Genomic DNA, 13520 nt, shown 5'->3' with positions numbered 1-13520 from the left:
CGACTCACTGGTTCAGCCTCTGGTTCAATCTCAGAGGGAGGAAGAGGCCAGGAGAGGTGGGCTCTGACCCAGTTCATCCGGACCGAAGGCCACTTTGAACCGGAAGGAGACGAGAGGGTACGGGGGGTGTGGAGCAGGGTGCAGAATCAGGACCGAAGCCAACGGCCAGGATTGCCCATTCCCGGGTGGCTAGTTAATCCACTCCTCGGTTGCTTGAGGCACACTGGGCACAGGGTGCTTAGGTCTTTCTGCTCTCATAGATTAGGGTAGTCCCACCTTCTGCACCACCCCCTTGGCTAATAATAATATTAATATTTTTGAATAATAATAATAATGTTGGTATCTGTTAAGCGCTTACTATGTGCCGAGCACTGTTCTAAGCGCTGGTGTAGACACAGGGGAATCAGGTTGTCCCACGTGGGGCTCACAGTCTCAATCCCCATTTTACAGATGAGGTAACTGAGGCACAGAGAAGTTGAGTGACTCGCCCACAGTCACACAGCTGACAAGTGGCAGAGCCGGGAGTCGAACTCATGACCTTTCATTCACTCATTCAATTCATTCAATAGTATTTATTGAGCGCTTACTATGGGCAGAACACTGTACTAAGTGCTTGGAATGAACAAGTCGGCAACAGATAGAGACAGTCCCTGCCGTTTGACGGGCTTACGGTCTAATCGGGGGAGACGGACAGACAAGAACAAGAACAAGAACCCAGGCTCTTTCCACTGAGCTTACTATGTACTAAGTGCTAGGGTGGATACAAGCAAATTGAGTTGGACACAATCTCTGTCCTACGTGGGGTTTCACAGCCTCAATCCCCACTTTGCAAATGAGGTAACTGAAGCACAGAGAAGCAAAGTGACTTGCCCAAGGTCACCCAGAAAGTAAGAGGTGGAGACAGGATTAGAACCCATGTCTTTCTGACTCCCAGCCCTGTGCTCTACCCACTATGTCATGCTACTTCTCCAATCACCCTCACATTCTGCTGCTTTTCCTTGCTGCCAATAAGCAGTGGCACCTGCAGATGGTTAGTACGTAGTTCCACGCTCTGCACACAGTAGGTATCCAGCACAGTGCTCTGCACAGTCCTTGTCCCGTCTGTCGGGTCGTCTCCGACCCATAGCGACGTCATGGACACATCTCTCCCAGAATGCCCCAACTCCATCTTCATTCATTCAGTAGTATTTATTGAGCGCTTACTATGTGCAGAGCACTGTACTAAACGCTTGGAATGGACAGATCGGTAACAGATAGAGACAGTCCCTGCCCTGCGACGGGCTTACAGTCTAATCGGAGGAGACGGACAGACAAGAACAATAGCAATAAATAGAAGCGAGGGGATGAACATCTCATTAAAACAATAGCAAATAAATAGAATTAAGGCGATGTACATTTCATTAACAAAATAACATCTGCAATTGTTCTCGAAGTGGTAGAGCACAGTAAATCCTGATGAGGTTGGCGAGCCCAGGACTCTAGTTTCCCTGGGGTTTCTAGCATTCCTTCAGGTCTTATCTTGAGTGTCTATGTTGATGTGCGTGCCAGTGTGTGTATGGGTGCCACTGGGTTTGCACGCCACCCATTGTGCATGCATGTGCGTGCCCTTCCATGGGCAGCGAGCATTCGCGTAGGCGGTCCCGCCCGTCAGAAATCCAGCAGCGCCATCAGCGGGATGTGGGGTTTAAGTTCAGGCCTGCAGCCATCGTTGGCATCTGGTGGCAGTGCCAGGCCCTAAACCAGAAAGCCAATACTGGGAAGGAAGGGGAGGAGGAGGGGGAGGAAGAGGGAGAATAGAAGGGGAAGGAGGAGGAGGAGGGCAGTCCAGGACAATGGAGGAAAGTGATCCTTTGCCACTTCCGTTGGCGGTTGTTTAATGTTTTTTTTTAATGGCATTTGTTAACAGATACCATTATTTTTTATTATTATTACTATTACTAAGTGCTTACTACATGGCTTGCACTAATAATGATGGTATTTGTTAATCTCTATGGACCATGATTGTATTAAATGCTGGGGTGGGTACAAGCAAGTTGAATTGGACACAGTCCCTGTGGGGCTTACAGTCTCAAACCCCCTTCTACAGATGAGATAACTGAGGCTCAGAGAAGTGAAGTGCTTGCCCAAGGTCACATAGCAGACGGTGGCAGAGCTGGGATTAGAACCTGTGACCTTCTGAATCCCAGATCCGTGCTGTATCCACCACGCCGTGCTGCTTGTAAGCACTAGGGTAGATGTGTTTATGGGGTTGGATGCAGTCCCTGTCCCACATGGGGCTCAAGTCTAAGTAGAAGGTGGAAGGACTTAATCCCCTTTTTACGTTTGAGAAAGTTGAGGCCCAGAAAAGTGAAGTGACTTGCCCAAGGTCTCACAGCAAGCAATTGACAGAGTTGGCATGAGAACTCAGGTCCTCTGATTCCCAGGCCTGTGCTCTTTCCACTAGGCCACGCCGCTCTGTGCATTTAAGTGGCCTGGGCATGTAGTGGGTTTGGGAAGGTAATAATGATAATAATGGTGGTATTTGTTAAGCGCTTACTATGTGCAGAGCACTGTTCTAAGCGCTGGGGTAGATACAGGGTGATCAGGTTGTCCCATGTGGGGCTCACGGTTTTAATCCCCATTTTCCAGATGAGGTTACTGAGGCACAGAGAAGTTAAGGGACTTGCCCACAGTCACACAGCTGACAAGTGGCAGAGGCGGGATTCGAACCCATGACCTCTGACTCCCAAGACCGGGCTCTTTCCACTGAGCCACGCGACTTTAATGCAAGGGAAGGTGGGCTCTCCCTGGGCCCTGGGGGTTACTGCCCATGGGGGCTGCCATCTTCCCCCCATGGGATTGTCTACCCTCCAGCCTAGATGAGTTTCAGGAACCAGGGAATGGGCCTTAAATCAGGCTAGTTCCCTTGGGGCTGATTGAGTTTTCCTAAGAATGGAAAGTGTTGGCCTCAATTTACTCACAACATGTATCCAGCACTGGTATTTAATGTGCTCTGTGTGCAGAGACAGCACTGAACTAAGTGACTGGGAGAGCATAATGGAGTGCACAGACCACCATCCTGGGTCAGCTTGGGGCCCCAGTTTGGTGGTTGCTGGGCCCCTTAATAAATAATAATAGCATTTGGAAAACGTTTACTATGTGCCAGGCACTGTTTTAAGCCCTGGAATAGATACAAGTTAATCCGGTTGGATACGGTCCCTGTTCCAAATAGGGCTCACAGTCTCAATCCCCATTTTAAACTGAGGGAACTGAGGCCCAGAGAAGTGAAGTGACTTGCCCAAGGTCACAAAGCAGATGAGTGGGGGAGCTGGATTTAGAACCCAGGACCTTCTGACTCCCAGGCCCGGGGCTCTTAACCACTAAACCGAGGCTGCTTCTCTAAATACTCAATAATCACCCCACAGCACTTATGTACAAATGCCTAATTTATTTTAATGCCTCTCTCCCACTTTAGACTGCAAGCTCCTTGTGGGCGGGGAATGTTATCTACGCACTCCGGTGTACCAACTGCTTAGTTCGGTGCTCTGCACACAGTAAGTGCTCAATAAGTACCACTGATTGATTGGTAGATTAATGATTGATAAAAAAAAGAAGCCCCCGAGCCCATTGCCCGCTCCTGCCTGGGCACTGCTTTCTGGCTTGCCAGGCCTAGTTTCTGCCAGGCAGGTGGGTGAGGCAGGAGGCGGCGCTGGAGGCCGTGGGTGCCCGGGGGAAAGGGAGGGGTTCGACTGACTGGACCTTTATTAATATAATAACCGGTGGGCAGGGATTGTCACTCTTTATTGTTGTAGTGTACTCTTCCAAATGCTTAGTACAGTGCTCTGCACACTGTAAGTGGGTAGAGCACCGACCTGGGAGTCAGAAGGTCATGGATTCTAATCCGGACTCTGTCAGTTGCCCGCCGTGTGACCTTGGGCAATCACTTCTTGATGCTATTGATGCCTGGGTACTTGTCTTGCTGTGCTGTCTGTCTTCCCCTTCTAGACTGTGAGCCCGTTGTTGGGTAGGGATTGCCTCTATATGTTGCCAAACTGTACTTTCCAAGCGCTTAGTACAATGCTCTGCATATAGGAAGTGCTCAATAAATCCAATTAAATGAATGAATGAATCCTCCGTGCCTCATTTCCCTCATCTGTAAAATAAGGATCGAGACTGTGAGCCCCTCGTGAAACAGGGACCGTGTCCAACCCGACTAGTCGTATCCACCCCGGCGCTTAGTACAGTGCCTGTCACATAGTAAGTGCTTAATGAATATCATAATAATAATAATAATAATAGTTAATAGAGACCGAGAAGCAGCATGGCATAGTGGATAGAGAACCGGCCTGGGAGTCAGAAAGTCATGGGTTCTAATCCCGGATCTTCCACTTGTCTGCGGTGTGACCTCGGGCAAGTTACTTCACTTCTCTAGGCCTCAGCTCCCTCATCCGTAAAATGGGGCCTGAGACTGTGTGTGACAGGGGACCGTATCCCTCGTGGGACAGGGACTGTATCCAAACCGATCTGCTCGTGTCCACTCCAGCGCTTAGTACAGTGCCTGGCACACAGCCGAGCGCTTAACGGATACCATTATCATTATTATTGAATGATATTGAATGAACGATAACAACGACGGCGGCATTTGTTAATAATTATAATGATGATGATGGTGGCATCTGTTCATAATTATAATGATAATAACGATGGCATTTGTTACTGATCGTAATGATCATAATGATGGCATCCGTTAAGCGCTGGAAGGACTCGCTCCGTGCCGGGCACCGTCCGGCGCTTAGAACAGTGCCCGGCACGTAGCGAGCCCTTAAGAAATCGCCTTATCGTTATTATCATTATTATCATTACAAGCGCCGGGGTGTCCAGAAGGTAGTCGGGCTGGGCAGAGTGGCCTAGCCCGGTGGGGGTCCCCGCCTCCATCCCCATTTTCCAGGCGAGGCGGCGGGCGCGGCCCCAGAGGCCGGAGCGGGGGGCTGCTGCGGGCCCGGGCCCGGCCAAGGTGCCCAGCGTCCAGCGCAGGGCCGCAGCGCCGGCCCGTTTTCCGGGTGGAGGGAAGGAAGGAAGGAAGGAAGGAAGGAAGGAAGGAAGGAAGGAAGGAAGGAAGGGAAGAAGGAGGCCTGGGCGGGGGCGGTGCTCCGGCCTCCCCGCCCTCCCCGCCCGACGCTGCCTCCGGGCCCCGGGACGAGCCCACCGGCCCCACCCCCCGACCCCGCGGCCCACCCGGACCCGCCCGGGCCCCAGAGGTAACCGCGCCGCGCCCCCGGACCCCCCCCCCGGACCCATCCCCTGCCGCCCTGCCACCCCCGGCCCCCCAGACCCCATCCCCTGCCGCCCCGAGACCCCCCAGGGCCCATCCCCCCGCCCCCCATCTCCTGCCGCCCTGCGACCCCCGGCCCCCCCAGACCCCCGCCCCCCACCTCCTGCCGCCCTGCGACCCCCGGATCCCCCAGACACCCGGTCCCCATCTCTTGCCGCCCCGCGACCCCCGGCCCCCCGGCTTCCCACCCCCGGCCCCTGGCGGCCCACCGGGAGCCCAGGGACCGGCCCTACACGGCCTCCCTCCATCCCACCCGGCCTCCCCCCTTTCCGCCCTCTCTTCCAACCTCCCTCCTTTCCACTCTCCCTCCCGGCCTCCCCCCTTTCCACCCGATCTCCCTCCCTCCCTCCTTTCCACCCTCCTTCTCGGTCTCCCTCCCTTCCTTCCACCCTCCCTGCTTTCCTCGCAGCCTCCCTTCTTTCCATTCTCCCTCCCAGCCTCCGGCCTTCCTTCCCTCCCGGTCTCCCAGCCTCCCTCCTTTCCACTCTCCCTCCCATCTATGGCAAGAGTCCGGGCTTGGGAGTCAGAGGTCGTGGGTTCCAATCCCGGCTGTGTCACTTGTCAGCGGTGTGACCTTGGGTAAGTCACTTCACTTCTGTGAGCCTCAGTTCCCTCATCTGTAAAATGTGGATTAAGACTGAGAGCCCCATGCCGGACAACCTGATCACCTCAGCACTGTGCTCATTTATATATATTTTTATTACCCTATTTATTTTGTTGATGAGGTGTACATCCCTCGATTCTATTTATCGTGATTATGTTGCTTGTTTTTGTCCGCCTGTCTCCCCCGATAAGACTGCGAGCCCGTCATTAGATAGGGATGGTCTCTATCTGTTCCCGAATTGTACATTCCAATCGCTTAGTACAGTGCTCTGCACATAGTAAGCGCTCAATAAATACTGTTGAATTGAATGAATACATGAATGCACCCTCCCCAAGCGCTTAGGACAGTGCTTCGTACATAGTAAGCACTTAACAAATGCCATCATCATTGTTTTTGTTTTTATTATTATTATTCTTATCCTCCTTTCCTCCCAGCCTCCTTCCTTCCCAACTTCCCTCCTTTCCTCCCAGCCTCCTTCCTTCCCAACTTCCCTCCTTTCCTCCCAGCCTCCTTCCTTCCCAGCCTCCCTCCTTTCCACCTTCCCTCCTGGCTTCCCAGCCTCCCTCCTTTCTGCCCTCCCTCCCTCCCGGCCTCCCGGCCTCCCAGGCTCGGGCCTTCGCCCAGGGCCCCAGGGGCCGCTTGTTGCTCCGCTACCTGGGATTTAGCCCGCTGCCTTCCTTGTAAGCCGGTGGCTCTATAAATAAAAATAGTACACTCAGAGAACCAAAGGAGCTCAACAGATTGTCGATGCCGGCCATCCACCTCTGAAACAGGACGCCTGTTTCTTCCCCAAAACTGCCCCTTCGACTTCCCATCCACCACCCCCCGGAAGCGATTGAATATTTTGTTTTTGCCTCCCTGCCACTTAAAAAAAAAAAAAGACCAGAGGCTTTTCCATATTTAGCTTGAACAAAAATCAGGATGAGGCGAGGTGGATGAGACTTTACTTTCGAAAGGCCCCGTTGAAGGTCCGATTACATTCCTGGAATTGATGGATTTGAAGAAAGCAAATTGTGTCCTTTGGGCCAAAGACATCCACCTGTTTGGTTGAGAACAGGAAATGAATTTAAATCTACAGAACATACTTGTGGGAGGCAGAGAGAGAGGTCTTAATTTGGGGCTTGCACAGTAAATGGACTTGATAAATAATTGTATATATCATTTTAAGGTCTCTGGCTTGTAGAATTGAACGAAAAGCCTTGGCTGTAATATCTCTTAGTCGTTTTATCTTTACTTACAGTGCGTGGAAAGCAGCATGGTCTAGCAGAAGGAGCCCCAGACTGTGAGTCAATCATTCAGTCGATGGTATTTATTGAGGGCTTACCATGTGCCAAACACTGTACTAAGTTCTTGGGAGAATATAATATAAAAGAGATAGCAGACATTTTCCTTGCCCATAAGGAATTTACAGTCTAGAATCATAGGACCTGGGTTCTACTCCACCACTTCTCTGCTGTGTCAACTTGAGCAAGCAGCTTCATTTCTCTGTGCCGCAGTTACCACATCTGTAAAATGGGGATTAAGATGGTGAGCCCCATGTGGGACACGGATTATGTTCAACCTGATTAACTTCTATCTACCCCACCACTGAGCACAGTGCCTGGTGCATAGTAAGAGCCTAGTACGAGCACTTAGTACAGTGCTTTGCACACAATAAGTGCTCAATAAATATGATTGAATGAATGAAAGAACTTAGCAGATACCATTAAAAATATAAGTATAATGCTAAACACACAGTAAGCTCTCAATAAATACAATTGAATTAATATATATGTATACCCAAGTTTAGTTTTTCCAGCCTGCTTTTTTATTTATCCAAAATAATTTCCTTAAAGATGTTTCCACAACATCTGAAACAAACACCCCTCCAAATCTTACTTCCGTCCACATGCAAGTGAAGACCGCTGGTGGGATGTCTATAAACACTCTATCTTTTATGAACTTTCCATCTTCATCTTGATTTTTGCCTGGCCCCTTTCTGTCCACTGAGTTTTGATTTTTGACTTCGCAGCTCAGTTAAACTTAGTGACTTAAAATGAAACTCCGGATGTGCTTGGTGACTGGTTAAAAACCACTGGAAAACTGCTAGATTTCACATGATTTTGATAATGAGACCACATATAGCAGCAGCTTTCCTATCTAGTATGCTTCATAAAGAAAGGACTGTAATGTGGTTTTTCAAATGTGGTTGCATTTTCCTGTCAGCACTGATAATATAGATAGTGTAAATTTCCTTCTCTGTCACAGAGGAGCTAAGTCAGGTTAGTAATAGTAGTACTTGAAATTTTATTCTCTCGTAACATCCTTGTGAGGCGTAGAGGTCATTATCCCACTTTTACAGCTGAAGACCCTGAAGGAGCACCTGAGAGGCAGCATGGCCTCCTGGTTAGAGCACGGACCTGGGTGTCAGAAGGACCTGGGTTCTAATCCTGACTGCCTCTCTTGTCTGCTAGGTGACCTTGGGCAAGTCGCTTCATTTCTCTGGGCCTCAATTCCTCATCTTTAAAATGGGGATGAAGACTGTGAGCCCTTTGTGGGACATGGACTCTGTCCAACCTAAGCTCCTATCTACCCTAGGGCTTAGTATAGTGCCTGGCACGTAGCAAGTGCTGAACAAATGTCTCCCCCGATTAGACTGTAAGCCCGTCAATGGGCAGGGATTGTCTCTATCTGTTGCCGAATTGTACATTCCAAGTGCTTAGTACAGTGCTTCTGCACATAGTAATCGCTCAATAAATACCATTGAATGAATGAATGAACGAACAAATGCCATTAAAAAAACAAGCAAAACAAACTGAACAAGTACCATTAAAACCCCCCCACACAAATATCATATAAAAGAAGGTCAGCAAGGGTAAACGACTTGTTCAAGGGCACCCAGGCTAGTGGGAGAGGTGGGGCTAAGCCCACCCAGGTCTCATGCTTCCCTGATTTGACCACATTGCCTCCTTAAATTGTTCAAGGCCCGATCAGCAGCCGAATTGGAGATTTTTACGGTAAGTCGGTGGCAGTGTTGGAAACATTACCATTTACTGAGCATAAATTACAGGCCAGATCTAGATACAGGGGCACCCAGCCCTCTGTTCTAGACACTGACATGTCCCTAAGAACTTTGAGGAGATATGACGTTCAAACCCGCCTTGACTAGAAGGTTTATGCCTGTGGAATCAGCCTTCTCCGATTAAGCCCTTTTTCCCCGGCTCGCTCTCCCTTCTTCTTCATCTATGCACGTGGCTCTGTGACCTCTGGACATTTGATATTCGCTCCAACCCCACGGCACCTCTGTACATATTTTAAAATTACACATTATGAATTATTGGTATTAATGCCCGCCTCCCTCTCTAGACCGTAAGCTCATTACCGGCAGGGAACGTGTCCGCTAATTCTGTCGTAGTGTACTCTCCCGAGCGCTCAGTACAGTCATCTACACATAATGAGCGCTCAATAAATACCACCGATGGACCGATAGATGTGGAATCACACGATGGCAGTGCAGCCGGGCGTCTGACTGATTTGGTTGTTTTCTCAGTGGTCCCCTGGCCGGCTTGTGGTGGAGTCGGTTTGGTCGAAACCCAAAGAGAGCGGGTCCGGCTTTCTCCGGTTGAGTGTTTCTTCTGTCTTCGCTGTCTCTGCTGCAGGATGGTGGCATTGCTATTTCTGCGGGTGGCGGGCTGCCTGGGTGGCTGGTTTTCCCTCTACATCTCCTTCTGCTTCCTGAACAAGCACCGCGGCTATGAGTGGAACTGCCGCTTGGTTACTTTTACCCACGGAGTCCTCTCCATCATCCTCTCAGCTTATATTGGTTTTATCGATGGCCCCTGGCCTTTCACCCACCCAGGTAGGTTGGCGAGGCTTTTCCAGTGGGGCTGATAGACTAGATAATTAATAATAATAGTAATAATAATAACAATTTTTCAATGACATCATTCCTTCAATGAAAACTGTGTGCCAAGCACTGGTTTAGATAGAGAAGCAGCGTGGCTCAGTGGAAAGAGCCCGAGCTTGGGAGTCAGACGTCATGGGTTCTAATTCTGGCTCTGCCACTTGTCAGCTGTGTGACCTTGGGCAAGTCACTTAACCTCTCTGGCCTCAGTTCCCTCATCTGTAAAATGGGGTTGAAGATTGGAAGCCCCACGTGGGGCAACCTGATTCCTTTGTGTCTACCCCAGCGCTTAGAACAGTGCTTTGCACATAGTAAGTGCTTAACAAATTCCAACGTTATTATTGTTATTTAGATACAAGGTAATCATATGAGATGTAAACGACTCAGACGTAGGACTTACAGTTTAAACAGGAGAGAGAGCAGGTATCTTATCCCTGTTGAGGTACAGAGAGGGTGACTTGCCCAAAATGGCACAGCGGGGCAGGAGCAGAGCTGGGACTAGAACCTGGTTCTCCTGAGTCCACTCCTGTGCTCTTTCCACAAAGCCAAACTGTACCGATACTTCCACTAGCTGTGGGAAATGGTTGGGGAGAAAGGAAACTTTCCGTGTAGTTGATGGTAGGAATAGTAAAAGCAGGGAGGGCAGAGAAGTGTTTCAAGGACGTGGTAAGATAGAGCCCAAAACACTGCTGCATCTCTGCTGAAAGCTGGGAGCCAGTTGCTGAAAACAGTGTCAAAATAATAATAATAATAATGACAATAACAATTGTGGTATTGTGTTCTAAGCACTTGGGTGGATACAAGCAAATTGGGTTGGACATAGTCCCCGTCCCACATAGGGGCTCACAGTCTTAATCCCCCATTTTACAGATGAGGGAACTGAGGCCCAGAGAAGTGAAGTGACTTGCCAAAGGTCACGCAGCAGACGAGTGGCAGAGCCAGGATTAGAACCCAGGTTGTTCTGACTCCCAGGCCCGGACTCTGTCCGCTAGGCCACATTCCTTCTCCACTAGGTCACACTGAGTCCGGTGTCTCGGCACTGACTCGGCCCCCCTCCCGGTGTGGTCTCTTTCAGGATCCCCCAACACTCCTCTTCAGGTACACGTGCTCTGTCTCACCCTGGGCTACTTCCTTTTCGACCTGGCCTGGTGCGTGCACTTCCGGACCGAAGGAGCCCTGATGCTGGCCCACCACACACTGAGCATCCTGGGCATCATCATGGCCCTGGCGCTGGGGGAGTCGGGCACCGAGGTCAACGCGGTCCTCTTCGGCAGCGAGCTCACCAACCCGCTGCTGCAGGCCCGCTGGTTCCTCCGGGAGACGGGTCGCTATCACAGCTTCACGGGCGACGTGGTCGACTTCCTCTTCGTGGCCATCTTCACGGGCGTGCGGATCGGGGTGGGGGCCCGGCTCCTGTTCTGCGAGCTGGTCTCCCCCAAGCCCAGGTGGTTCGTGAAGGTGGGTGGCGTGGCCATGTACGGCGTGTCCTGGTGTTTCATGGGCAGCATCTGGCGTTTCGCATGGAGGAAGAGCGGCAAGAAGTACCGGGCTTGGCGGAGCGGGAGAAGCGAGGAGCGACTGATGAAGACCAATGGGCACGTCAGGGCCGATTAACCGGGCCTCACTCCTGGCTGTGGGAGGGGTGAGCGCTCTTTGCTCTTAAATCTGGCTCGGGGGCCAGGCTGGGCTGTCCCTGGGAGAGCCTCGGGAGGTGAGGTGCTTAGCACACTTTAGGGATGAGGGTTTTTTTTTAGAAAGGGCTTAATTTATTGGTCAGGGAATTTGGTGAGTCATAAAGCACATAGTTACCAGTATTAAGTGTGAAAATGACCTCTCTGTGCACAGTTGTAGGTGGGTGGGTATAGAGGGGAGGGGAAGGGGCTTGGATTGATTTATAGCAGAATTGCTGAAACTCCAGTTTATCCCAAGTCTAGTTAGGGAGGGGGCACGGAAGGAGGGTGGTTTCAGAGGCTGAATATCATTCTGTCCTCGTTACTTTGAGAAGCAACTCTTTAATCCTATGCTACAATTTATGAGGAAATTAAGTCTTCTTCCTCCCTTGACCTTGCTAGCCATCATAGGGAGTTTTTGAGATGAGGAGTTGCCCTAGACAATCTCACCGGGAAGGATGGTCCTATTATATTGTTATATTGTACTCTCCCAAGTGCCAAGTACCGTGCTGTACACACATAGCGGTCAGTGAATGATTGATTGATTCTCTATGTACCCAGAAAGTCATCCCCTAATAATAATATCTAATAATTATGGTACTTGTTAAGTGCCGACTGGGTGCCAAGCACCATTCTAAACACTGGGGTAGATAAAAGTTAAGTTGGACACAGTCCCTGTCCCATATGGGGCTTACAATCCAAGTAGTGGGGGAGTGGGATTTCATCCCCATTTTGCAGTTGAGGAACTGAGGCCCAGAGAAGTGAAGCGACTTGTCCAAAGTCACACAGTAGACACGTGGCAGAGCTGGGATTAGAACCCAGGGCCTCTTACTTCCAGGCCTGTGCTCTTTCCATTAAGCCATGCTGCTTTCCTAAAGGCCAGAGGATAATGCATTCATTAATTCATAGTATTTATTGAGCACTTACTATGTGCAGAGCACTGTATTAAGCGCTTGGAATGTACAATTCGGCAACAGATAGAGACAATCCCTGCCCATTGACGGGTTTACAGTCTAATCGGGGGAGACAGACAAAAACAATAGCAATAAATAGCAATGTATGTAAGAATGCTCCTAGCATCCAGGCTATTCAAGTCAGGCAATCGTATTTACCGAGTGCTTACTGTGTGCAAAGCACCGTAATCAGCACTTAGGAGAATACAACAGTAAACAGATGCATTCCCTGCCCACAATGAGCTTACCGTCTAGAGGGGGAGACAGACATTAATATAAATGAGTAAATTACAGATATGAACATAAGTGCTGTGGGGCTGAGATGCGGTGGAGGGGGGAGAGTAAAGGCGGCAAGTCAGGGCGACGCAGAAGGGAGTGGGAGATGAGGAAAGGAGGACTTAGTCAGGGAAGGCTTCTTGGAGGAGATGTGCCTTTTTTAAGGTTTTGATGAGGTGAGAGTCATTGTCAGATATGAGGACGGAGAGCCTTCGGGCCAGAGGCAGGACGTATTCAGTCAATTGATGGTATTTATTGAGCCCTGACTGTGCAGAACACTGTACTAAAAGCTTGGGAGAGTAGAGTATAACAGAATTAGCAGACACGTTCCCTTGCCCTTAATAAGCTTGCAGTGTAAAAGGACTTGCCCAACCTTTAGTTTTCCAGTGAATTAGAGGCAGGTGTTTCAGGCTGAGTGGGGTCGAATAGCATCCTTGGGGATTTACCATGTGGCTTTCACGGAGGTTGAAATGGAGAATAGCATTCATCTCTGCCGTCCGGGCCTGCCTCCTCTAGCCATTTAAGATTAAATTGTCGGGTGGGCCATAGGGAGGGTGAGACTCCGTTTATCTCCCCTCTCCATCCTCCCTTCTTCTGCTCACGCTTCTCCATCACTCAAAATTTTCTGTTTGGTGTGAATAATGCACCTTCCTCCCAACCCCCAGGGCCTTTCTCGTTCATCCCAGTTCAGTCCAGTTTCCCTAACTGGCTTGAAGGGCTTGTTATAAACCTTCAGAGAGGCAGGCAGTGAGCAGAGTCAGAGTCAGACAGGATATCCAGGACCTCCTGAGTCCCCTGCCTTTGCCCCCCCCCCCCCCCATTT

General features: G+C 50.2%; 1 protein-coding gene across 1 annotated transcript; it reads left to right on the top strand.

The window, feature by feature from the left end:
• The first annotated feature begins 9037 nt into the window (after positions 1 to 9037).
• Positions 9038 to 12058, top strand: TLCD5 (TLC domain containing 5). Its single transcript, XM_039913635.1, has 3 exons — positions 9038 to 9066; positions 9554 to 9753; positions 10874 to 12058. The coding sequence occupies exons 1-3, from the start codon at positions 9038 to 9040 to the stop codon at positions 11410 to 11412; spliced, it is 768 nt and encodes a 255-aa protein (XP_039769569.1). The 3' UTR covers positions 11413 to 12058.
• The last annotated feature ends 1462 nt before the right edge of the window (positions 12059 to 13520 follow it).

The sequence above is a fragment of the Ornithorhynchus anatinus genome, chromosome 11, assembly GCF_004115215.2.
Source record: "Ornithorhynchus anatinus isolate Pmale09 chromosome 11, mOrnAna1.pri.v4, whole genome shotgun sequence".
In the NCBI taxonomy this organism is placed as follows: Eukaryota; Metazoa; Chordata; class Mammalia; order Monotremata; family Ornithorhynchidae; genus Ornithorhynchus; species Ornithorhynchus anatinus.
This window is presented reverse-complemented; position numbering and strand designations above follow the sequence as displayed.

What these genes read in the sequence shown, in the direction of transcription:
- TLCD5 (XM_039913635.1), top strand. Translation starts at nt 9,038, where the DNA reads ATGACGTTCAAACCCGCCTTGACTAGAAG. An exon ending in AAACCCGCCTTGACTAGAAG is followed by an intron (nt 9,067 to 9,553) that starts GTTTATGCCTGT and finishes TCTCTGCTGCAG; the next exon opens with GATGGTGGCATTGCTATTTC. An exon ending in CTGGCCTTTCACCCACCCAG is followed by an intron (nt 9,754 to 10,873) that starts GTAGGTTGGCGA and finishes GGTCTCTTTCAG; the next exon opens with GATCCCCCAACACTCCTCTT.